Source organism: Molothrus ater, chromosome 14 (genome assembly GCF_012460135.2).
Source record: "Molothrus ater isolate BHLD 08-10-18 breed brown headed cowbird chromosome 14, BPBGC_Mater_1.1, whole genome shotgun sequence".
NCBI lineage: Eukaryota > Metazoa > Chordata > Aves > Passeriformes > Icteridae > Molothrus > Molothrus ater.
Genome location: NC_050491.2, coordinates 4603193 through 4626328, shown reverse-complemented (window position 1 = coordinate 4626328; position 23136 = coordinate 4603193). Strand labels below are relative to the sequence as shown.

At 46.2% G+C, this 23136-nt stretch overlaps 1 protein-coding gene across 1 annotated transcript; it reads left to right on the top strand.

Annotated features, from left to right (window-relative positions):
- The first annotated feature begins 449 nt into the window (after positions 1-449).
- On the top strand, positions 450-21913 carry FOXO4 (forkhead box O4). The gene is made up of 3 exons (XM_036402130.2): positions 450-913; positions 11152-12384; positions 16611-21913. Exons 1-2 carry the CDS (start codon positions 530-532, stop codon positions 12364-12366), a joined length of 1599 nt encoding a protein of 532 aa, XP_036258023.1. The 5' UTR covers positions 450-529; the 3' UTR covers positions 12367-12384; positions 16611-21913.
- Positions 21914-23136: the final 1223 nt, after the last annotated feature.

Genomic DNA, 23136 nt, shown 5'->3' with positions numbered 1-23136 from the left:
CAGACCCATCACGCCTTACGCCAGGGAGTGTCCCGGAAATAGGCTCCCATCCGTGACGGGATGGTGGAGGCAGCACCACTCTCAGGCCGACCCGGAGTGCCGCGACGCACGCTGAGGCGGGCGGAAAAGCTGCGGCCGCCTCGGGGCTGCCGCCACCACGCCACTATCACCCCTCTGCCGTCGTGGGGGGACTAGGCCCGCACTGGGCCTGGCAGGTTATGTAAGCGTAGCCCGCTGCGATGCCTGCTGGGAGCTGTAGTCACATCAACGCACCGCCTGCCACGCTCACCCGTAGTGGGACACGCCCCGCCCTCCGCCGCAGGGGGCGCTGGGTACTGTAGTCCGCCGGCCGTGCATGGCTGCCTGCTAACGCCCCGGCGGGACTACCGCTCCCGGCGTGCCCCGCGCGCGCAGGCGCGGGGAGCAGCGCTGCTCCCTGGTAAACAGAGCGGCGCGGCGGCGGCAGTGGGCCCGGGGCGCACAAAGGGGTGGCGGGCCCGGCACTCCCGGCGGGGCTGAGGCGGCGCCCATGGCGGAGCCGGCTGGGGCCGCGGCGTCGCCGGACATCGACCCTGACTTTGAGCCGCAGAGCCGCCCGCGCTCCTGCACCTGGCCGTTGCCGCGGCCCGAGGCGGAGACGGGCGGCGCGGCTGGCGCGGCGGAGGAGGGCGCGGGCGGCGCGGCGGCGGGGCCCGGCCGGGCCGAGGGGGCGCGGGCGGGCGGCGCGGCGGCGCGGAAGGGCGGCTCCCGGCGCAATGCCTGGGGCAGCCAGTCCTACGCCGAGCTTATCAGCCAGGCTATCGAGAGCGCCCCCGAGAAGCGGCTCACGCTGGCGCAGATCTACGAGTGGATGGTGCGCTCCGTCCCCTACTTCAAGGACAAGGGTGACAGCAACAGCTCCGCCGGCTGGAAGGTGCGTGACGGGGGGACCGGCCTCGTGTGCCGGGGCCGGGCGAGCAGCGGCTGCGGAGGCGCCTCCCCGGTGCCCCGGCCCGCCCCGCCGCCCGCTCCGTGCTCACCTGTTGCTGCGGCTCGGCTGCACTCGGGGCAGCGGTGCCCACACTGCGGAGCCTGGGCTGAAAGCTCTGCTGAAAGCTCCGGGGTCTCAGACCCAGCCCAAGCTTCGGCTGTGCAGCCGGAGCAGCTGCTGGGGCTGGTTGTGGCATGGCCCCGCGAGGCTGCCCCTTGTGCTCTTTGCGTTTAGAAACGTTTCCAGGAGAGAAGGGGCACATTTATTTAACAGGCTGTGTCCGAGTTTCTGTGCAGGGTAGAGCCTCGGCTGAAGGGTTTTTAATCGCAAGGCCGCAGTTCTTTGTCACGTGATTGTTAAAGCTCAGTATAAATAACAGTGTCATAGCAGGCGTGCTTGGCTTTCAAGAACGGCTCTTGAAAAGGCGTCCTGTTTCCAGGAACGTGATGGGGGCCTCTGCTGGAGTTAGGAAAAGAGAAAGCAATATTCTGCTCTAAAGGCTTAGCAGTGTCTTGTCTCATTCTGGAAATAGGTGTGTGCAGGGCTCTGTTAAAAGAGCTCCTGAACACTGTTTCAGTTCTCTGCCTGTGGCGACCTTGTGCTCCCTTATCTTTAGTCTAAAGAGTTCCAGCAAAGAGAAAGGGAAATGTGAGAGCTGGCTTGCAAAATAGCCCCTCAGCCTGTCGTATGTATCTGAGCGGATGCCATGGAGACTGGACTCTGTTGCTCTCTCACTACAGACTGGAATTACACTCTTGTTTGCAGTATTTATTAGCAGTTCATCCGTGCTGCAATTCTGCAGGAGGTTCAGCCAGCATGGTTTGGGGCTTTGGGCTTCCGTGACTCCAGCCACGTGTTCCTCTGCTTGTCCGACTGAGCAGTAGGTGAGGACAGAGAGTTAATTTCAGACAGTAAATAAATAAATAACCGTCAGTTTCGGGTAGGTTGGCTTTCAGCTGGCTCAGCTCTCTGAAGCAGCACACCACGTGGTGGTGTGAGTGCAAACATTTGCTCGAGAGGGTAGAAACACGGTGAGAGGGATGCAGCTGTCACAGCTTGGGCCGGCACACGTCAATACAAAACTTTTCACCTTTCCATTTATCACTCATTGACAGTTCCTAGAGAGTGCATCTAGTTTAACTAATATGGATTGTTCTCTGTTACTTGTATGTATAGGTTGGATTCTGCATACTAAGTTCTGATTTGGGACAGTGCTTGGGTTTTGGTGTTCTTACTGGAAGATAGTTCTTGTTTCCTCAGGCTAGGGCTGCTCTCCTGTCCTGCTGCTCCTGCATGAAGTCGTGTTAATTTAACAGAATTGATGCATTTTCTTTTCAGGAATATGTCCGAGTATCTGTTGGGCAGTAGTGCCTGAGATTAAAGTTCATTGTGCTTTCTGAAATGCTCCCTAGGTACTGTAGTGAAGATGGAATATAGTGGGATGTCCTGCTGGACTGGATGCTGGAATAAGTACACTTCTGGCTTAATCCACTATGGCTGTTCTTTTGTTATATCCATTCATGTGTAATGGGACCTTCAGCCTTTGGTGTTACTCTGTGTTTTAACAATGTGTCACTTTTGGGACATGTACAGGTAGATTTAAATTCCAGAATTTCACTTTGAGAAATTTTGCATACACAAGAGTGAGATTCCTAGTCAGATACTGTCATAGCTTTTCTGTGATTGACTTTTTAGTGTGGTTTTCCAGCCTGGGAACAGAATAATTCTGGCTTTAGAAGGAGAAGAAAAAGAAACTTTTCACCAAGAAAGATGAGGGTGGGCAGAACAACAACAACTGTGGTGGGAATCAGCCTGTCTTATGATCAGGGCAGTTTAAAGCTCTTGATTTAACCAGCAAACAGAAAATCGTGATAGAAATACAATACATTTTCTTTCCTGCTCACTCACAAAATCCTGTTGGCAGAGCTTGGCAGGATGTGTGACCATGGAACTTACTTTTAGTCTTTCTTTCTGTTAACTCGCAGTTACATGGGTTTGCAAGAGGTTTGTTTGTTTTACTGACCTTAGTCTGTTTGCATTCAGATCCCTTAAGTGAAGGGAGGTCAGACATTTACAGTTTTACAGACGGGGACTCAGTCAAGTCAGTTCAATTTGACTTTTGTGGACTTGGCAAAATTAATAGGTGCATTTTTAAGACAAACTGAATAAACAAAAGACGTGTCTTCACTCGAGGGGAATGGACCTGTCTGGTTTGTTTTGTTTTGTTTTGTTTTAGTCTTCTTAATTTTAGAGCTGCGTAGCTCTCTTTGCATGTTTTGGGGGATTTTAATCTGTAAAGGAAAAACTTCTTGAGTTATCTTAGTGATTTCTCAGTTTTGAGGTGAATGATTTTACATAAAGGAAATAAATGTGAAGCTGCTGTAGCATTTAAAGGTAGCATTTTGATGCCTGTTAAGATGGTGGTACAGCTCTAAAGTTCTGGCATTTCTGTCTCGTTTGAACAGAGCCAAACTGATAATACATTTTATTTTTATGTAGTGCAGTTTAACAGAGAATTTTGATTAAGTAATTAAAAGCAAGATGTCTTTAAAAACTCTTAATCTACTTTAGTTAATATAAACCCCATAAACTCAATGTTGTTTCATAATTAATTTAGAGCTGTCCTGCTCCACTATACAATTGGGGGAAGTGCAGCTGTTGCAGACTGCCAGGGTGTGACCTCCATGAATTCCAGAAGAATCTGTGTTTTCGAGGAAGATGGAGTTGGCTGTTCCTGAAGTGCTTCAAGCACCTTGTAAAGGACACATTTGCTGTGTGTGCAGTCTGTCCTTTCCCTGCAGGAGTTCAGCTGAAGTTAAGAATTAACCAGCCTGCGAGGCAGAAGTGTCTGTGTAGGGGGTGTTTGGGGCTTCTTCATAATCCCTCCTGGGTGCTCTGCAGGATAGTCTGGGTATCTATGGGTAAGAGGATAATTCCTTTTGGTTTTGAGATTATTTGCAAGGGGCAGTGTTGAGGGTTTGGGGTAAAGGGCAAAAACCCTGCAGAGAAGCAGTTTGCACTGGTTGTTACATCCATGTGTACAAGCAAATTTGGCACAGTGAGGAACAAAAAGCACTCGTCTTTCTTAGTGAAACAAACTGTGTATTCTCCCCAGGCTCTTGTCTTTTCCTTTGTAGGAACAGAATAAACTTTAAAGCCATCCTCTTCACCCTCCAAAAGTATGTCACTGAAACAAAAATCAGATGTCACCTATGTATCTATGTATACAACATAAAGAACAAATTATTCTGCACTATTGCACTAATTATGGGAAGCTGAGGTCACTCCTCTGCATCCTGGTGCTCCCTATTTATTTCAAATGTGTGCATGGATATATACAACATATGTACCCTCATACATATATATATGTATGGGGGGTGTGTGTGTATGTATATATATATGCAACAGCTCAAGGAGAGCTGTATTATGAATTTAAAATTATCAAGTGTTCTGTTTATCTAAAACAGATGTCTACTCTTAATCTTTGTTAAAGTGGGCAGCATCTCCTGAAAAGCCTTCCATTCCAGCCTTGTAGTTGATATGAAATGTTGACCAGATGGATCAGGAGACCTGGCTGAGGGCTCAGTCATAGTCAGTCACTTCAGTGGCTTTCAGTGCTGGCCCTGACAGTCCCCAGCCTCTCCCAGAGCTGTGGCTGTCTGATCTCCTGGCAGAGCATGTGCAGAGTTCCCTCACGTTGGAGCAACTGCTCATCCTGTGGCCCTCTGAAGCTCCTCCATGAAAGAGAATAGGCCAGCAGACAAAAGGAAGCCTGTACATCTTCTGGACTGTTTCTGCTGTGCTGCAGCTGGTAGATTCTGCCAGGCTATCTTTATGCCTTGCACATAAATTCCAGTTCGGTAGATACAAATCATGTGAACACTAGTTTTGGCAAAGTTGAAAAGTTTATTGTTTGTTGGTGTGCTGACTATCAGTCAGGCAACTTTTTTTTTCTGAAGTCAGATCTGCAAATAAGCAATGATAAGTTCCTAAAATAGGCACATTCACTGTTTGTTTTTAATAGCTGCTGGTATGTCCCTGTATCCTTTAAGATTATTTCTTTTTGCTCAGATTTGTCAAAAACATTAGGTTCTTAAATTGAACCACTAAAGGGCCAAATCATTATCTGGAGAACCTTCTTTAATTTCACTAAGAAACCCTTTACCTGGACAGGAACAACTGGTGGCAGTGCTGGGCTTACTTTGACTTTTGGTAATGGTAATTGCAAGATAATAGGATTACAGAATGGGTTGGGTTGGAAGAGACCTTGAAGATCATCTCATTCTATGTCCCTGCTGTGGGCAGGGATGCCTTATAACAGACCAGGTTTGCTTCCAGCCACATCCAGCCTGGCCTTGGACACTTCAGGGATGGGGCAGCTTGTGCCAGGGCCTCACCACCCTCACTGGGAAGAATTGCTTAATATCCAGTCTAAACCTGCTTTCAAGTTTGAAGCCATTCACCCTTGTCCTATCACTCCTTGTAAACAGTTCCTCTCCTGATTCCTTGTAGCCCCCCTTTATTTACTAAAAGGCTGCAGTGGTTTGAGAAGACTTTCTGAATATTTTCCCTGTGTTTCCTCACTGAGCCAAAACTGAATTGATGCCATAAACCAAAAGGATACCTAAAACTTCAGCTCAGCATCTTGGCTCTGAGCAAAGTGTAATTCTGCCCAGTCTTCATCCTGGTGCAGGTTTGTGTATAGGTGAGGCACAGTGTGGAGTCTGGGGGTGTCTGTGCTGCACAGAGCCACTGATTGCAGTCTGTGAAGAAAGGCTTTCTGTGACTGTGTTGAGAGAGCCTGTAGTGTTTATTCCTATGTTCATGTGCCTGAAAGGATACAATTCCCATCAAATCTTCTGACACTAAAAATCAAGATGTGTTCTAAACTGAATTGGAATAGTGATGTCATTGCTGTTGTCACTGATACATCATTGAAGTCCACCTGCTCTTAAATGGTTTTGTTGGTGCTGCTCTCTGTTAGTTTTGGTTTATTTTGGTTTCTTGGAAGTTGCTGCCTTGCAAAGGGGAAGGGGAGTCTGGCTGTTTGAATCCTGTATAGCTGAGGGTGGGTAGAAAGTGCTGGACCCTTGCCATTACCTCATGTGGTGTTAGTGATGTGCTTAGTCCTGGCTGCAGGGCGACGTTCCCTGTCCCAGCTGCTGACAGCTGAACTGGCTTTCCTTAAAGCAGGGGGGACATAAAAAACAGAAGCTGAATGAGGCTTGTTCAGATGCCATACTGAGGAGTCCCTGATGGAAACCTAGTGAGCACAGGTGGATATTGTCCATCATCTTTCTCTTAACAGGGTATTTTACCTTTGAATCCCAGTAGTCCTTAAATGGTCTGGTGTAGGTGAGGTGGGAGGAAGGCAGCTGGGCATGGCAAGGTGTTGTGAGTGGGAGAATGGCTGAGTGCTGGGTGTGGAAAATGAGGCTGGTGCACAGAAGTAGGACAGTAGGGCAGATGTGGGGTCACCAGGTGTCCTGTATTCCAGGTGGAAGAAAACTGATGAGTACTCAGCTGTGAAGAGGGCCAACCATCACAGTGTAGCAATATACACTTAACCCTGCTTAAAGTGACACTAATAGGCTCTTCTTGTTGTAATGCCCTGAAGAAGCGTGAAATATGAGATTTTTTTTTAATTTGAAGCCTTGTTGAATGTGGTTGTTCCCTTCAAAAGTTGGGAAAAGCTTATCTTTTGGTGAAAATTCATCTACTTCATACAATGCCTGTTAAATTACTTGAGGATTTTGCTGCTACTCTTTCCTGTTCCTTGCCAGTTTTTTTTGGAAAGCTGCTGTGCTGAATGATTATTCCTTGCAGCACAGCTCAGTTTTCCAGGCAGTTCTCAGAGAAGGCTGTTCCTGGGCTGCTGGTATTACTTGTTCCAACAAGTTTCTTCTGCTCTAACTAATCCTAAACAGCTTTTGTTGTGTATGCCTGCCTGTCTTGTAAATCGCCTCAATCTTTGCTTTTTAGAGAGCTGTGATCTTCTTCTTCTGGCCTCCCACTGAAAGATTACAGAAAGGAAAATGTTCTTCCTAAGATAGAGATCCCTGTCTGCTGAGCTTGACGTCTGTGCTCGTGTGTGCCTTCTGGAAGGGGATTGCTGGGGAAGTGTTTCAACTCCCTGGCTCTGGAGCAGTTGTTTACTTGCTGGTGCAAATCTCTACAAGGAAGACTTTTTCCTGAAGCCTTTGGAGCCAAGTGGCTGAGACAGGCACTGACAAATACAGCAGGCAGAGTGTTCTCCCCTTGCAGCCTCCCAAGAATGCCATGGCAAATGATAATTCAGCACAATTATAGGCCTGGCACTGGAACATGGCCCTGCACTGGGATGAGACCAAGTTCTTTGTATGCCTCCAAGGCAGTGAGAGTGTATTACAGGCAGCTGCAGTGATTGCATGTATTTTCTTTCCTTTTTTTTTTTTTCCTTCTGTCACTCATCCTTTAGAGAGACTTTTTGTTAAGAAATCTGATCCTCTGTGGTTTGTAGTTTAAACTACATGATGTTTCCTGGGAGAATGGCCAGGAAAGGAAGGAAGCCACTGTGTCTCCTGGAAGGGTAGTTGCTCTGTCTTGTCTTTCTGAGCATAGCTTGTGCTTGGCCCTGAGTGCTCTGCTAGCCCAGGCCATGCACCACTGCTGCAGGGATGAGCTCTGCTGGGCAGGGCACAAGAGCCTCCTTCTGCTCCTGTAAACTTCAGTTTTATGCTGGGGAACCTCAGCTGTACCTTCAGAGCTGTACAGTCCCCTGGGAAGGTTGTAATCTTCTGTAGTCACTTCAGCTGAGCATTTTCAGTGGTATCTGTGGCAGTTGCCCGTGAGGCTGACTGGGCAGGGCAGTGGCTTGGTTGTGCTACCAGCTCCTGTGGTAATTCCCTGATGTGAGACCAAAGCAGTGGTTGGTGCTGGGCATGATCCACAGCAGCAGCACTGATGTTGCTGCAGGGGCAGGCCTGTTTTGATGGTGAGAAGTGTTGCTGTCCTTTAACTGTGGCCAGGAGATTTTATCAAAGAAGAAGACTTAATGTTCTGGTAACTAAGATTTAGGGAATAGTTTGCATAAGCTCCTAGCCACACTTCTGTGGCTGGTCCATATATCCTAGTTTGAAGACACAGTGGTTATGACCCAGGGAATGGTCCACCCTTCAGTGTACAAGTTTGTCTCTAGCCAAACTTGATTTTTTTGCATACTATCTGACCTTAATTTCAGACTGGTTTTGTCTGAATGTGGTTTGCAGGAATCATCTTTGATCTATGATGGATTTAGAGACACAGGCTGGCATATTTTTATGGCAATGCTTATCATGCAGCCATAAGTACCACTATAAAATACCTAAATAAATAACAATATCCTGCCCTAAGTAGGGGCTGAAGATGTTCCTAAGGATTTGAAGGATTCCTGCCTGCACCTCTTCCTTCAGGTCATGCTTCTCTATGATCAAAGAGTTGCAGAGTCAAGACCTTGTGTGTTTTGCAGATGCTTAGACCAACTGGGAGCCTCCCACACTGCTGAAGTTGAGCATCTAAAAAGTTAATCAAAAGTCATCTGTATGTTTCTGGTGTGGGTTGCTTAACATCGAGAAAGGAAATATGTCAAGGTTGCCCGGGTGACTGAACTCTGCCATTTCCTCTTCTGTCAGGTCTGACTTTGAGGTCTGTGATTATTTTAGCATAATTGATCTGTCCCTGGCTTTCTCAGTGAGATTGGAGGGTGCCCTCCATGTGTTGAGTGTATTGAATCACTAGCAGGTGCATTCTGGTGCATTCAGGCTGCGGGTGTGTGGGTTCAGGTGGAGTTTGGGACACTCTGCTCTCCAGCCTGCAGCCTTGCAGCCAAGCTGGGTGCTGCAGGTGAGTTGGGGTTCTGTGCTGCAGTGCTGAGCTGCCTCCCACAGTCTGCAGGAGAGCTGCAAAGTGATAACTTAGGCACTGCACTTTAGATAACAGTTAACCCTCTTGAGAGAAATGTTCTGTTTTTTTTCCTCTGCCTCCAATTACACGTTCTGTTCTCTTCAGTTTTTGGTGCTTGACCCCCACGGTGAGGTAGTTCAAAAAACAGAGATAAAAGAGGTTGGAAAAGTAGTTTCCAAGGAAGGGTAAGGCTGCTTTTCAGTTTGGTTGGCTCTCTGAACTGCTTATAACGTCACAGATGCTTGTGTTACGGAAGGATGAGAGTTTGAAGATGAGGAAGGAAAGAGTGGTACAGCAATTATCTGTTTCTACAGCTCCACCATTATGTCAGTTCAGCAGTACCATGTAAAATCACTTTGGGACTGTTTTATAAAAGGTACCAGGCTTCATTGTGCTCATGTGAATCCTATTCTTATTCCAAGATGTCTCATTTCAAGCTGCTTTTCAGCCAAAAATTAGCTACACAAATTGTCTCTTATGATACTCAAGATGCCATCATGAGTTCCCAGGCTACTTTCAGGAGAATAAATGAAGAATTAGTGACAACATAGTGGTTCTTATTGCTGCAGCAGTGTGCATTCAAAGTTATGCACATTTACCTGGGAAAAGGGATGGGATTCTTTGGAAATGAAAGCAGCAGCCTTGCAGTAGACAGTGCACAGTCTGAATTGTTTGTTACAACACTTGAAGGAAAAGAAAGCTTTGTTTAGAGAAGATGTCAGGCAGGACTATTGTACAGCTATTACTGTGAGCAGCTCAAGTAATAAAACTGTGTAAGAGCATTGACTGACACATGTTCCATCAGGCTCTGGCTCTGCAGTCACTCTCCAATTAAGAACATGTGTATTCTTTGATACCAGTTGCAGCAAGCAGCCAGTCTTCTCCAAATCCTCAACAGCCAAAGGTTAAAATGAAAGCTAAGCCAGAATGATTCTCAGATCTCCTTCAATCTCCATAAAATCTTTCCACTTTGCCTGCATTGTTAATTTATCTGTGTCTTCTTTTTTCTAGGACAGTACTTTTGGTGAGGTGGCCAAAATTAGCATGGGGAGGACTTTTCCGAGAGGAAAAGGGTGGGGAGAGGGAAAGCAGCAGACAGGAAAGAACTGTGTTGAGAGTTGGTGGAAAAAGATGATAAAAGCACAGTTAATTTGTTCAGAATTAAGAGAGTATGCATGAAAACTGAAGGTTGTTATATAACTTAGTTAATATGAAAAAGATGTTGTGCTTGGACCCCCGTTGTGTTTCCAATGCAGCACTTTTTAATCATTTGTAATTTGGCCATCTGAAGAAATTAAGTGCAGATATCAAATAAATTCAAAGGCCTCAAGGGGAGTTTATGGGGGATCTGTTCAAACAATGAGATCGTTGCTTCCTGATTCTAAAATACTGGGGAGTTTATCAGCTGCAGGATGAAAATTGAGTTTGATGATGGTGTACAGACATGTTAGCTTGCAGTTTTCAGCAAAGCTAAACCAAAAGGAGGGAGCTGGGAGAGGCAAGGAATGTGTGTCTTACCCAGCAGAAAGATGGGAGAGGCTAAAACTGGCTTGTACTGTGTGGGAGTGCAGTATCCACTGAACATCTTACCCTGTCAGGAACATGCACCAGGGAAAGCACACAGCCTCCTTGCAGAGGGAGCCTGGCAGTCTCCAGGATTCTAGGACTCTTGTTCCTTGAAGTTTCTCTCTCATTTCTCCCAGTTTTGGGGTGATGTTAGTGGATGCACTGAATAGAAGTGTTTTGCCATTTCTCTTCACCCAGTCTGTTGTATTTACTGTTATACTCTGCTTGACTCTGACTGAAAACTGGCCATATAAACATTAAAAAAATTAGCCAGGGTTATGCTGGGTAAAGGGGTTGACAAAAGGGTGGGAACAGCAATAGCTCAAATTCAGGTAGGTTCATGTTGAAATTGCAGGTTGTATTTTAGAACTTGTTTACTCGCTCTGTGACGTGCCTAATTTTTTGCAGATTCTGTACGGTCTTTAAACTTCTTTTGTGTTAGTATTTTGCTAGCTGAAAGCTGCTAGTTGTCATGGTAGCTTCACCCTTGATATTGCAGTGAAACATGGCACCGCTTGCTAGTGCTGCAAAGCATGTTCAGACAGAAATAGCAGGTTTTTATGGGTAGCTTTTTGTTATAATTTTCTTCTCTGCATACTGTCTGAATGTGTTTAAGCTTGTGAGGTTTCTAGGTGGGAGGTGTGTCAACTGACAGGTCCTCACATTTTGTGGGCTTTATTTCTTTTTTTTTTCAGAACTCTATTCGACATAACCTGTCCCTGCACAGCAAGTTTATTAAAGTCCATAATGAAGCCACAGGGAAGAGCTCTTGGTGGATGCTCAATCCTGAGGGTGGCAAAAGTGGAAAAGCACCAAGGAGAAGAGCTGCCTCCATGGACAACAGCAGCAAACTTGCAAAAGTCAGAGGTAAAGCATCCAGGAAGAAGCCTCCTCTCCAGTCTGCTCCAGAATCCTCTGCTGACAGTCCTGGCTCTCAATTTCCTAAGTGGCCTGGGAGCCCGTCCTCGAGAAGCAACGAGGACTCTGATGTGTGGAACACCTTCCGGCCTCGAACCAGTTCCAATGCAAGCACCATCAGTGCCAGGCTTTCTCCTATCCTGACAGAGCAGGATGACCTCCATGATGAAGAGCTGCTTCCTTCTCTTGTGTACTCCAGTGCATCCAGCAATGTTCCACCAACTGTGACCGAGGAGCTCGAGCTCATCGATGGCCTAAATTTGATGTCTCCCAGCTCATCTGTGCTGTCCACCCAGCAATCTGCCTCCAGTGGTCAGATCCAGAGAGATTCCAGCTTTTCCTTGCAGAGCCCAAATGCAGCTGGTCAGACTTTTGGCAACTCCCTGTTTAACCCTGTTGATATTTCACTGCAAAGTTCTGTCAGCCATTTCTCTGCCCCTCAGACCTTGGAAGCTCTTCTGACACCCAGCTCTCCGCCTCCGAGGGATGTTATGATGACTCAGGTGGATCCAGTTCTCCCACAGACTGGTAACAGGATGAGCAGCCGAACTCTTCTGCTTCTGGGTGGACAAACTGCCCAGAGTAAGATGAGCTCAGGCAATCCACGAGGAAAGCCTGCAGAGCAGCAGGCAGAACCAGTCGGTGCCAGTGTTTTGCCATCAACGCTTCCCATAGTGACATCTCCTCAAAACACTGCCAGCATCACCAGTTTGAAGGCTCCAGTTTCTGCAACAACTGCCCAGTCAGTCCAGCTGGGCAGTCCAGTGCTCCTTTCATCTGCCAGCCCTGCTCCCTTGGGATTGAACCAGGACAGGCTCCCCACTGACCTGGACATTGACATGTACATGGAGAACCTTGAATGTGATATGGATTACATAATCAACAGTGAACTCATGGATGGAGGACTGGACTTTAATTTTGAACCTATTCTGCCTACTCCCAGCTATCCCAGCACCTCACAGGCCTCCAACCATACCTGGGTACCAAGTTAACTTCAGGAGCACAAAAAGGTAGGTGTAGTTGTGTAAAATGCTACAGACAACCCTCTCTAGGATGGTTATGGTTCCTTTGCCCAACTCTGCAGCAGTTAAAAGAGCCTCTTTGAAAGCATAGTAAAAAGCTTTTGGAAGAGTCATCTTCCCTTTTAGGAAGAGAAAAAGCTGTTTAAAGGTAGGTGGATTTAACTTACTAACCAGGTAGTCAGCTCCTTTATGAAATAGAACAACCTGAATGAAACTCCTGTTGTCTCCTGTCACCCAAGATGGCTCCATCACAGGACATCAGGCAGTGCCTACAGCTCTACAGTTGACATGAGAGCATGTGCTGATTCCATAAATAAAGACATCCACCAGTATATACAGAGTGGTTGAACTGAGCCAAGCACACACTGTGTTTCTACCCAAGTTACTATTATCCCTGCAGAGTTCTCTAGGAAGTGTAGTACAAAGCATGTCCATGTCATGGCTGTCTGCTTTGGTCTGTGTGTAGCAGGTCACAGTCACTCTTATCACACCTCCTGCCCTGCCCTTACCTGGGGTAGTGTCTGGAAAGTCAGGTAAGTTGGCTCACCAGTGTTAACTACTCAATTGCTTCCCATTATTAGAATAGGAAACAGGAGTCTGCAGTGTGCATGGAGGTGGAAGGAAGAAGGATGTGTTAGTGCTATCCCATGTACTGCAAAGCTGCATCTTCAGCAATTTGTCATATTTGCACAAGTAGAGTCAGTTTGGCAAATAGTGTATATGACAACAAGACTTTAAAATATCTTATTGTTTAAGGCAGTGACACCCTGACTTGAAACACTTAAACCAGAGGCAGTGGAAGAATTAGGGAGCTGGAGCTGAAGGCCTGCTTCACACTTGGAACTCAGCTGATGGAAAGTGGACAGGCTGGAGCATAGGCTGGATATTGATTGGAAAGTGGAAGCCTTGCCAAGGATATTTCCTTTTTAGGAGGCAGATATAGTATTTGTTAGTGCTGCAAATTCAACTGCTAATACTGTCCAGCTGAGCAGGCAGAAGTAAGGGCAAACTGCAGATACTGCTTCATTCTGGGAAGCCCTTAAGCTTCAAAATCATGAGGACAGAAATTATCATCTTCTTGACCTTAATACTCTTTCCTAGGCACCCTGAGTAACCTGGAGGTGGTTTGGACCAGGTGACCTCTGTCAGTGCAGCCATTCTCTACAAGTGTCTTGGGTCCAGACAGAGTAAAATGCTGTCCTTTGAGCTGGTGTTACTTAAACTGTGTGAACATATTGATGCATTACTATATATTGAGATTTTAGACACAATTTAACTCCCCCTTATTCCAAGCCACATCCCACTGCTTAAGATGTAATTTCTTGGTAGTGTTCTTCTGTTTGTATCTAACAGATCTCTTTATTGTAGGGAGAGGAAGATCAGTCAAGCTTCTCTGTTTTCTTATGGGACTTTTTATAGTGATGTGTGTTAACTGTGCATTTACTGAATTTCTGAGTGTCTTAATTTAAAGATCTTATCTTCAGGTGAAATACAGAAACTCAGTTTTGATTTCAAATTTTGGTTTCGAAATTTGGTTGACAAACTATGGTATCCTTCTGTGTTAGGACAGTTTGCAAGTTAGTGGCAGAGGCTGTGGCTTTTTGAGCAGTGTTCCATTGGATATTGTTCTGAGCTTTTCTGTTGGTTTTGTTTGTTTGTTAGGGTTTGCTTTTTTTGTTTTTATGCCCTGCTAGGGCAGGCCATTATATTTGTGGACTTTTCAGGGATTAAATATTTTTCACAGAAGTGTTTTCAAAGCACATGCAGACTGTCCTGCACTCCTGGGCCAGATAGACAAGGCCTCTCTTTAAAGCATACCAGGTATAGATTATTTTTTAGGAGTGTAAAGCAGAGAAGCTGAGGAATTGTTTATCCAAGGGTAGGGTCTAGTACTGTTGAAAATGTGGATATAATGAAGTGCTTAAGAGGGAGAACAGGAGCTCTTAAAAGCGTGGTTGTGTTCTTGTTCCATTTTATATTTTGTGTGAATTGCTTAATCAAAACAGAGGAGCTACTGATGTTAAAACCCCTGGATTTTCCTTGTTCCACACATGATACTTTCTGGGAAATGTGCTGGGCATGAAGGAGTGAGATCTGGAGCAAGTTCTGAACCCCCATTGTGTTTGAGCATAAAGCGTAGCTCCCACGTGCCTTGGTGCTCTGGTCACAGCACTGCTGCCCCAGGAGGAGAGGCCACACCCTGCCAGTGTGCTTTGCTTCCAGCCTTTTATTCTGTCCTTAGATTATGTTTGCCTTTTCTGAGTTTTGCAAAGCTTTTCTGTTTTGCTTGTATCCTGGAGTCCATGGAGTGGGATGAGAGGGAGCTTTTTCCCCAAAGGAGGGCAAGTATTGTGCAAAAGGCTGCCCAGACAGAGAGGTGAATCAGGTTTCCAGCAAAGGGTAGAGCAGGCCACATGTGCAGAGAAATAGGAGTGTTCCTGGGAAAAAAGGCAGAATGTTTTCTCAACAAGTTACAAAACCAAGTGAGCTGCAGACATCAGTGTCTGTGAGGAGGTCAGGACTGTGTCAGTTGACCTGTACTGCAGTGAGTTCCTAGGATCCCAGTTTGGAAATCACTGTTCAGGGAAAGCTATGTATTGCTCTGGTGTGGCAAGCATTTTTCCTTTCATATCCTTTCTATTACTCTGCTTTTCTCTGTGTTAAATTCACATTGGCAAAAGCTATTCTTAAGTGATCACTAACATAAAGCAGTTCTGAGTAGTTCCTGTGGGCCTAACTCGTGGCCTTCTGGGTCAGTTATGGGTAGAATGCTGAGCAAAACCTGTTTATCAGTTCATCACAGTGATCACATTCTGATTTGAGCAGCCAAAATGAAAGTGAACTGGGGAAATATTTCTCTTTGTAGACAAGAGGATGTCTTTAGGAAAGAGTACTTAGTCTTATCTGCAGCACTTAGGAAGATAGGAGCTAGTTGGTGTTACCCTTGGTGCTCAAAGCTCCCATGATTTTATCCTCTTCTTACAAGTTAAATGCCAAAGAGCTCATCCACAGCTTCACCAGGAGTCTGTTTGAACCCTGCCTGTGTTTCTTTGCATGGACATTAGAGATCAAACATTGAAACTTGGTCTCTGCCCAGCACTGATGCAGCACCCACAAACTGAGCTATTAGCCACAGAGGAAGACAGTCAGCATAGAAATAGAACTGCCTTTTTTGTGAAGTGCTGTAGTATTTGTCTCATTGGTGAGTGTAGAATCCATTTAGTCTTGTGGTGGATAGTAGTTAATTATTTTTACTTATTCAGTTAGACTCCCTATGGCTTCAGAGTCTGGAGAACTCTTTATCCCTTGCCCAGTTTGGTCTGCATTCATGCTTTTTTTGTTCTATCGAATTCCCTTTGCTCCAAACATTGGATTTTTGTCTGACAGAACATAAATAAATAAAACCCTCATAAACTTGCAATTTCTCAAAGCATCCCATTGCTCTGGCTTCTGTTTTAACTTACTGTCTTTTCTTGTTCAGGGCTGATTCTCTTCTGTAGTTTTGGGGTTTTTTTTTTTACCTTTTCACAGGTTTATTTCATGCTTCCTGTTACTGAATGCAGCTGCTGGGATGCCCTACATTTATCTCGCTGTTTTGCCTTTCAGAGTGGATCATATACCTACAGTGGTGGTTTTATGTCAGTGTCCTAAGTCAGCTTAGACTTATTCCAAGGCTTGTTTCAATGAGTTGTGACAGCTTTATTGAGGGGAGGCAGAAGACCTGAGAAGAGATCTTCAGACTTTTGGGGGATTGAAATACCTAAAAATGCTTAATTATTTGGAAGGTAGAGACAGGATTTCTCTAAGTGGGTGAGCATAAACAGTTTGTGTGTGATCTTTAAAAGTCTCTTTTACAGTCTTTTCCCTACCAATTGATATTTGTGGTTGTTTAAGGTGAAGAGTAATTTTCCACTTTCCTGCAATGCCTCTAGTGTTAGCCAAGTCCTTCTTTAAACTTCCTTATCTTGCAGAGCCTTGTTGGTGCTGTCAGCTTACAGGAGAAATACTTGCTGCTGACCTTTCTGTCTCAGTCATACCCTGAAGCTTGGAGCTGAGCAATTGCATCCTCCACTTAACTCTCTGTTGATCAAGGTTTCTTGTGGTCTGTTTGTTCTGTAGGGGCAGAATGGTAGTAATTAACTCCTTATCTATGCATCCAGGATTCCCACTGAAGAGGAGCTCTAACCAGTCACTCTTTATTTTCTTCTTCCTAGTGTCCTTCAGGTTTTGAACATTGGGTTCTGACTTCACTTCCCACCCCAGCAGAGAAGAGAATGGAGCATGTTGGATTCAGTTTCCCTGCACACCATGCCTTGGGCAGAAAGGGCTGCCCATCTGGGAAGAAGGGGCAACCTGCATCTGGCTGCAACAGGAAGAGTTTAAAAATAATAATCCTGTTATGTGCCATGGCTCTTCCTACAAACCTGACCCTGCCTTGGACCACCTGGAGAAACCCATGTCCAAAGAGGAGCCCTGGTAAAAACCTGGGCCAGAAGCCTCTGTGCCAGGCAATAGTGTTTTCCTGTGTGATGAGTTGGGTTTGCTGGAGGAATCTCTCACTGGCTGTCCTCTCTCTGCTACGGCAGAAAGTCTCCCAGTGCCTCGGACTGGTGGAGGGAGGGCTGGCTCTGCTCTCGCTTGGCTTTCCTCATGGGGCAAAGTAGTTGGACTTTCTGATTAAGCCACCAGATGTGCACTTGGTATCCCACAGAGGAATTGGTGGGAGCTTGTTGGTAGAAGCCCTGTGGGAGAAGGGGTGCTGTTTCAGGGGGTGGTTTCAGTGTGCCCATCACTGGAGCGTCCATCATCGTTCTGCAGGGGAAGGGTGGTTCTCGTGGTGTAGAAGGCTTCCAGCTGTCCCCCTGGGTGGAACAGGAGGACACTGAGTTTTTCACTGTGCCAACTGAGCCCCATTGAATCAGAAGCATGTTTTGAGAAGTCCCTATGCTGTTCTCAGCACTTTCCTGATACACCAGGCTGCTGTAAAATAAGCACAGGTGCTAGTAGCTGCTTTCTGGGACATAAAAACATTGTTTTGGGTTTGTTTTTGATCTGTCTTGCTACAGCAGCAAAATGGAAAGCCTGGGTGTGGCCTTAACAGAGCCCTGGTTGCTTTTCAGAAGGGCATTTTCTATAGATGAAATATTTTTTTACTAATCTGGGAACTTTCTACAGTGAACATGAAGCCAATGTAATGTGTGTCCCTATTATGCATCTCTCTGTCTGAGAAGGCAACAGTGACAGACTCTTTTTCAGAGCTGTATTAGGAACAAACACATATGATGTTTGATAATGTATATGATTGAGGGGAAGAAATTGGCAGGTCCCCGTGGTTTCAAACCACTGTGGGGAAGAGTTGTACATTATTGTAATCTATATGTAAAAGTAGGTGCAAATTACATAGAAGCTTTTCTAAACCTTTTTAAATATATATTATATATTTTAATTGAAAAACGAGATTATTGGATAAAAAGAAACAAAACACATTTGCTGCATCTGTCCCCTTCATACCAGATAACACTACAGTATGGGAGGGGGCAGGCCTAAGGCATTTTGGGCCAAGAAGCTGAAAATGTTGTTGGAAAAGTGGGAAGGAGACAGCACTGTGACTGGGGAATGGCTGCTCTCCCCAGAAGAGGCAGAGGGAAGGTGCCTGGCAGGGCTTTCAGCCACAGCTGCTCAGGCTGGGCGCTCCTGCCAAGCCAAGGGCACGATGGAGGGAATGCTAATCATTAACAGTGCTGTTCTCAGCTAATCCCTGAGTAGCTGCCTGCAGCTGATCCACAGGACACATTCCCTGCTCTGCTGAGGAGATGGTGTGGGCTGGATTGTGCTGGATCTGCTGACACTGCATAGCCCTTACAGAGGGCATGGTCAGTTGGATTTGGTAGCTCACTTTGGTTTCTGAGGGGTTTTGTTTTCTTGCTGAAGCTTCTGCTACTGCTGGGGAACTTGAAGCCTGTAGGCTCACCCTCAGGGGTCCACCTGGGATCCTGCTCTGTTTCTATATTTTTGCAGAACAGAAATTAGGGGTCAAAAGATAAATTCAGAGCATTAGTGGCATGTTCCTATCACTGTTTTGGTGTTTGCAGTGGCAGGATCTGTGGGAGACATGATGCTTTCATGGTGTTCTGGTAGGCTTGATCTGACAGAAAGACTCTCCAGTCCTTTTTGAAGGTGGCTTCAGTTCAGAAAGTTTGTATTATGCAGTGCAATGAGCCACAAGATTTCACCAGCTTGTCTGCTCTGTTTTCATTTTAATCTGAGTGGAGATTGGAACAGGAGTGATTGCCTGGTTACCTCCAACAAGGAGTCTTCAAAAGTCTTATCTACATCATGCTATGCCATCAAAGCTTTGAATAGTTTGATAACCTTTGTTTTGAAGGCTGCTTCATGGCAGACCTCCCAGTGATGTTTCACATTTGCCCACAATCTACACGTCTGGCCACACCTCGTTGTAACAAATAAACAAAAAGGCAGCTCCTAAGCTGGGATCCCAGAGTTTGTACACTTGAGGCATGGATCAACATTCTCACTGGAGTTAATTCATTACATAAGTGGATAGATGCCCTGTCACAGCACTTGATGGCATGTGCCACATGTGAGAATCAGCCACTCTGAGCTGCAGTGAACAGACTGGAGAGATTTATGTTGTTTGGCACATAGTGTGCTGCCTTGTTAGCTTGGGTCCTGAAGGGAACTTGATCCAGTGATGTACAGAGCAGGTTGAATGGCTGCCCAGGATTCCCAGCCATGTATCAAAGGACAAGACACCAGTAAGTGTGGTCGTGTTAAATGTGAGTCTCTGGCTCATCTCCCATGAAAATGGAACCCAAAGCAATAGAAAAGACAGTATTAGTAGCCAGTGCTTCAGACCACATGGTGAGCTGTTTCAGGCTGGGTTGGTCTGTGGGAAAGAGGTGCTGTCTTCAGGCTGGTACAGAGTGTCCCTTAACTGTGACAGCACTGGGAGCTGGCCTGATCCCTGTCTGCAGAGAGCCTGGCCCTGGGCACTCAGGTACCACCCCAGGGAGATGGGCACAATCTCAGCTGGTTCATGTCCTTGAGCTGGTCCTGCTGCAGGAGGTGTAACCCCAGGATTCATCATGGGTAGTGCTCTGGTGTGAGCTCACAGAAGACACTGTCCTTTGAGTAAGGAATACAGCACATACCTATTTTTTTTCCCATATTCCCCTGGCCATACTTGTGGAGATAACACTGGAGATAGGAGCACCTCTGGCTGGAGTCCTGCTGCACCAGGGTCCTGGCAGTGACATTTCTGCCTTGCAGCAGTCTGTACAGGTGCTTTGTGTCTCTTCAGCACAGCAGGAGCTGTCAGTGGTTGAAGAAGGTTGAGAGTGCACCAGTGCTGAGAATGGTGTTCAGAAGACTCGTGGAGTGCTCAATAAACCATGAATGTAATGCTGCAGGCTCAAGCAAGCAACTTACCTTCTTTTTTGTATGTTTAGCAGGATAGCTTGTATTGTGGGCACAGAGGGCAGGGATGCAGAGAATTTAGGAGTTCTACAGACGCTTCATTTTCATAAAGCTTGAGCTTCATTTTCATAAACCTTGGGGTTTCATAAACCTCTAGCCTGAGATACTTCCTCATAGGACACAGGAGACTCTGAAGTTCCTGAACTGCTGCTTGCAGAAAGGCTGTACCTGGCAGGGGGTTGCTCAATACTTGTCCAGTTTTTTGTGTTCTTGCCCAAAGCTTTTGCTGCTTCCTGCTTGCTGCTGCTGGAGCCCAGGTCATGTCTTGGTGGCTCTTCATGCTGCATTAGCACCACAGGCCCCATACTTTGGGTTAGTTTTTGCTCTAATGAAGGATTGGGGATTTTGAGAGCAGCTGTGAGTGGGGTGAGAAGGAAAGGGGCCAGTGACATGGGGAGTGGTGCTCCTGGATAAGTGCCTGAGGGGAGTGGGCAGGGGACTCTTGGCACAAAGCATTACTTTATGCTGTGTTGCTTGTCCTCTCTGAGCTCAGGCAACAAATTTCTCCATCTTCAGAGGATCAAATGCCACCTTACACAGCATTGAAGCCACCATGCAGCTCAGGGCCACTAAGGATTCAGGTAACTAGGCCCATAGAGCTTAGTAGGAGGCAGACTTGTTGCTTTTATTTACACTTGGGTTTAGCAAATTGCTTGAACTTTCTTTATAATTTAAGCATATTTTACTTCCAAGCATGTACTTCCAGCTTCACGTGAGAGCTTGGAAAATTGGAAGCTTCTGGGAGCCCTTAATTTTCCTTGCTGGTGTGTCTAAAATCATGTCATCCCTATCCTGTGCTGCTTTAAAAAGAGCAGTCAGATCATCCTGATGAGAGGAATGAAGCATTCCAGAGCCCGGCTGTATTCATGAACAAGAGTCATAATAGAAGCAAGTAGCACTAATCAGCTTTTCCAAAAGAAATGCCTAGAAAGCTTTTATGTAGATAAGAATTTGTTAATTTGTTTTCTTACTTAGCTGCTTATTTATAGCCACATTCAAATGCTTCAGGGCTAGCCTTGCTCCAGGATTGAGTAACCTGTGTCTGGTGCCATGGGTAGGAGTGCCTTGGGAGTGGTGTCCTGGACTGTCACCAAAATGTGAAAGTTTGGATCCATTATTAAAAAAAACGAAAAACAAACCCAAAGCAAATCAATCAACTTTGGGACATGAACATCAACAGGGAATAGCTTAGGGCTTGCCTCAGTTGCATGTCTAATGAAAAACATGTTCTAATTAATGTGGGGAAAAGCAAGCAAGAGGTGACTTCTGAAGCCTGAAAGATGTGTCTGTGTGAAGGCTTGGAGCATGAGCTAACCCATCACCACACTTACCTGACCTTCAGGAAGGGGATCCCCTCTCTTCACTAGCCTGTGTGTCTTTCCCTGTGTCTGTAGCTGATGGAAAGCAGTATCTGATGGAACCAAAATCACTCCTAATGCTGTGGTGTACAGCAGGGAGAAGAGGCAGCAGAAGCTGAAGGTGTAAGAGCTGACAGTGTTGCATTTATGGTTCTTTGGCTGAAGCAGTGTTATGGTGTGTGGTAGCAGGGGATGTTCTGGGACACAAAACCAGCCCTGGTTGTTTTTCAGAAGGGCAGTGGTGTGGGACTGGTCGTGTGGGGTTCCCCAGGGTGTCCTGAGAGGTTTGGCTCAGTAGAAGATAGGTTACTTGTCCTGAAAGCAGCCACCTTCATACAGCACTGGGGTGGTTCTGTGAAATGGTGCTTCCAGCACAGTGGAGTCTTCACCTGGTGCAATCCCAGGAAGGGTTTCTGCATTGCTAGCACAGATGTCTGCTGCACACAGGGCACCACTACCTGACACAGTTTCCACCACATCCCCTGTGCACTCTTCCACCCATTTCTCACAATATTTTTTTTAATAAACCTCTGCTTTTGTTTGCTCTCTGTAGCAGTGTAACTTCTGAACCATTACAGGCTTTGTTACCATCTGTGCTAGCAAGACTGTAGAATGTGCTAGACTAGGGGGGAATGTTTGAAAAATAAAAACCTGTAATCCTCTGCTCTGTGTCTCCTCCAGTTTGTTCTGTTCTCATGGCAAAGGCCAGCTATTTCTCCTTGCCCTTGTCTTCTTTCCTCTGCTATCCTCACCTGTTGGGGTCCCCCTCAGTGGAATGCCCCTTAGCTGGCCAGAGGCAGAAAGGTTGCAGTGTGACACCCACAGAGTCTCTGCTGTGCCCTGCAGTGTGTGGAGCCCCTTGTTAAAACTTGCTGGCAGTGCATGGGGATCCATGGGGTGCCAAGCCCTAAAACTGACCCTGGGGAGTTGTAAATCCTGCAGGACTAGTCTAGAGTTGTTTCAGTCCCTTCATTTCTTGCCTTTCTAGACCTCAGTGCTAAAGGTGACTCTGTTTTGTATAGCTATATTCAAATATCTGTGTGTGTCAGCAGCAGTGGTGGCAGGTAAGGAGATGAGAGAGAAACGAGGGAAGGAGTGTAGACTAGGGATTCCACTGACCAGGTTAGACACACAGAGGGCAAGTTGGAGATGTTCTAACACTGCTGAGGGTAAAGGCTCATTTGTGAAATGGCACAATATGTGTACAGCCAGAAAATTTTCATTCAAAGCCTTGGATGCCCAGTATATTATTTTTTAATCCTATTCTTCACTGCAGTTAATGCAAATAACTAAACTCTAAGGGGCTCTTTAAGGATCCTGCTTCAAGATTTAACCCAGTTTGCAAAAATGGGGAATTAGGAGGAGATCCTTAGGGGAACTCTCTGCCCCTCATCTGTTCCTTGGGTACTTAGGGCTTCTTGCAGGCACATAATGATGGGTGCTCTTGGAAACACAAAATGCCCAAGATTTTGCAGCTGATTGGATCAGGGTGAATGTGTTCAAAACTTGCCTCACAAGAGGGGCCATGCATTTGCTCAGTAGCCATTAACACTTCTTTTACCTCTTTGAGCATCGGTCTGTGTCATTTAAGCATTGCCAAGGAGAACAAAATGGGACCTGAATGCCTTGGCTCAGGGTTGCTTTTGATGAGTGTGACACTGTCTTCAGTAGCCACCAAGAGTCTGCTGTGTTCTGTGGTTTCAATGCATTGTGTTTGCACCTTTCTTGCAGTCCTGGACACCTCGTAGCTCTCCCAGGTTGTCACCATAAGCGTTCTGGCCCATGGGTAGTTGTCTGCAGAACAGCAGTACCTGAAGCCAGTGCCAAAACAGGTTTTCTGCTCAGCTGGGTTTCTGGCCACAGTCCTGCTTTGCCTCCAACCCCT

What these genes read in the sequence shown, in the direction of transcription:
- FOXO4 (XM_036402130.2), top strand. Translation starts at nt 530, where the DNA reads ATGGCGGAGCCGGCTGGGGCCGCGGCGTCGCCGGACATCGACCCTGAC. An exon ending in ACAGCTCCGCCGGCTGGAAG is followed by an intron (nt 914 to 11,151) that starts GTGCGTGACGGG and finishes TTTTTTTTTCAG; the next exon opens with AACTCTATTCGACATAACCT.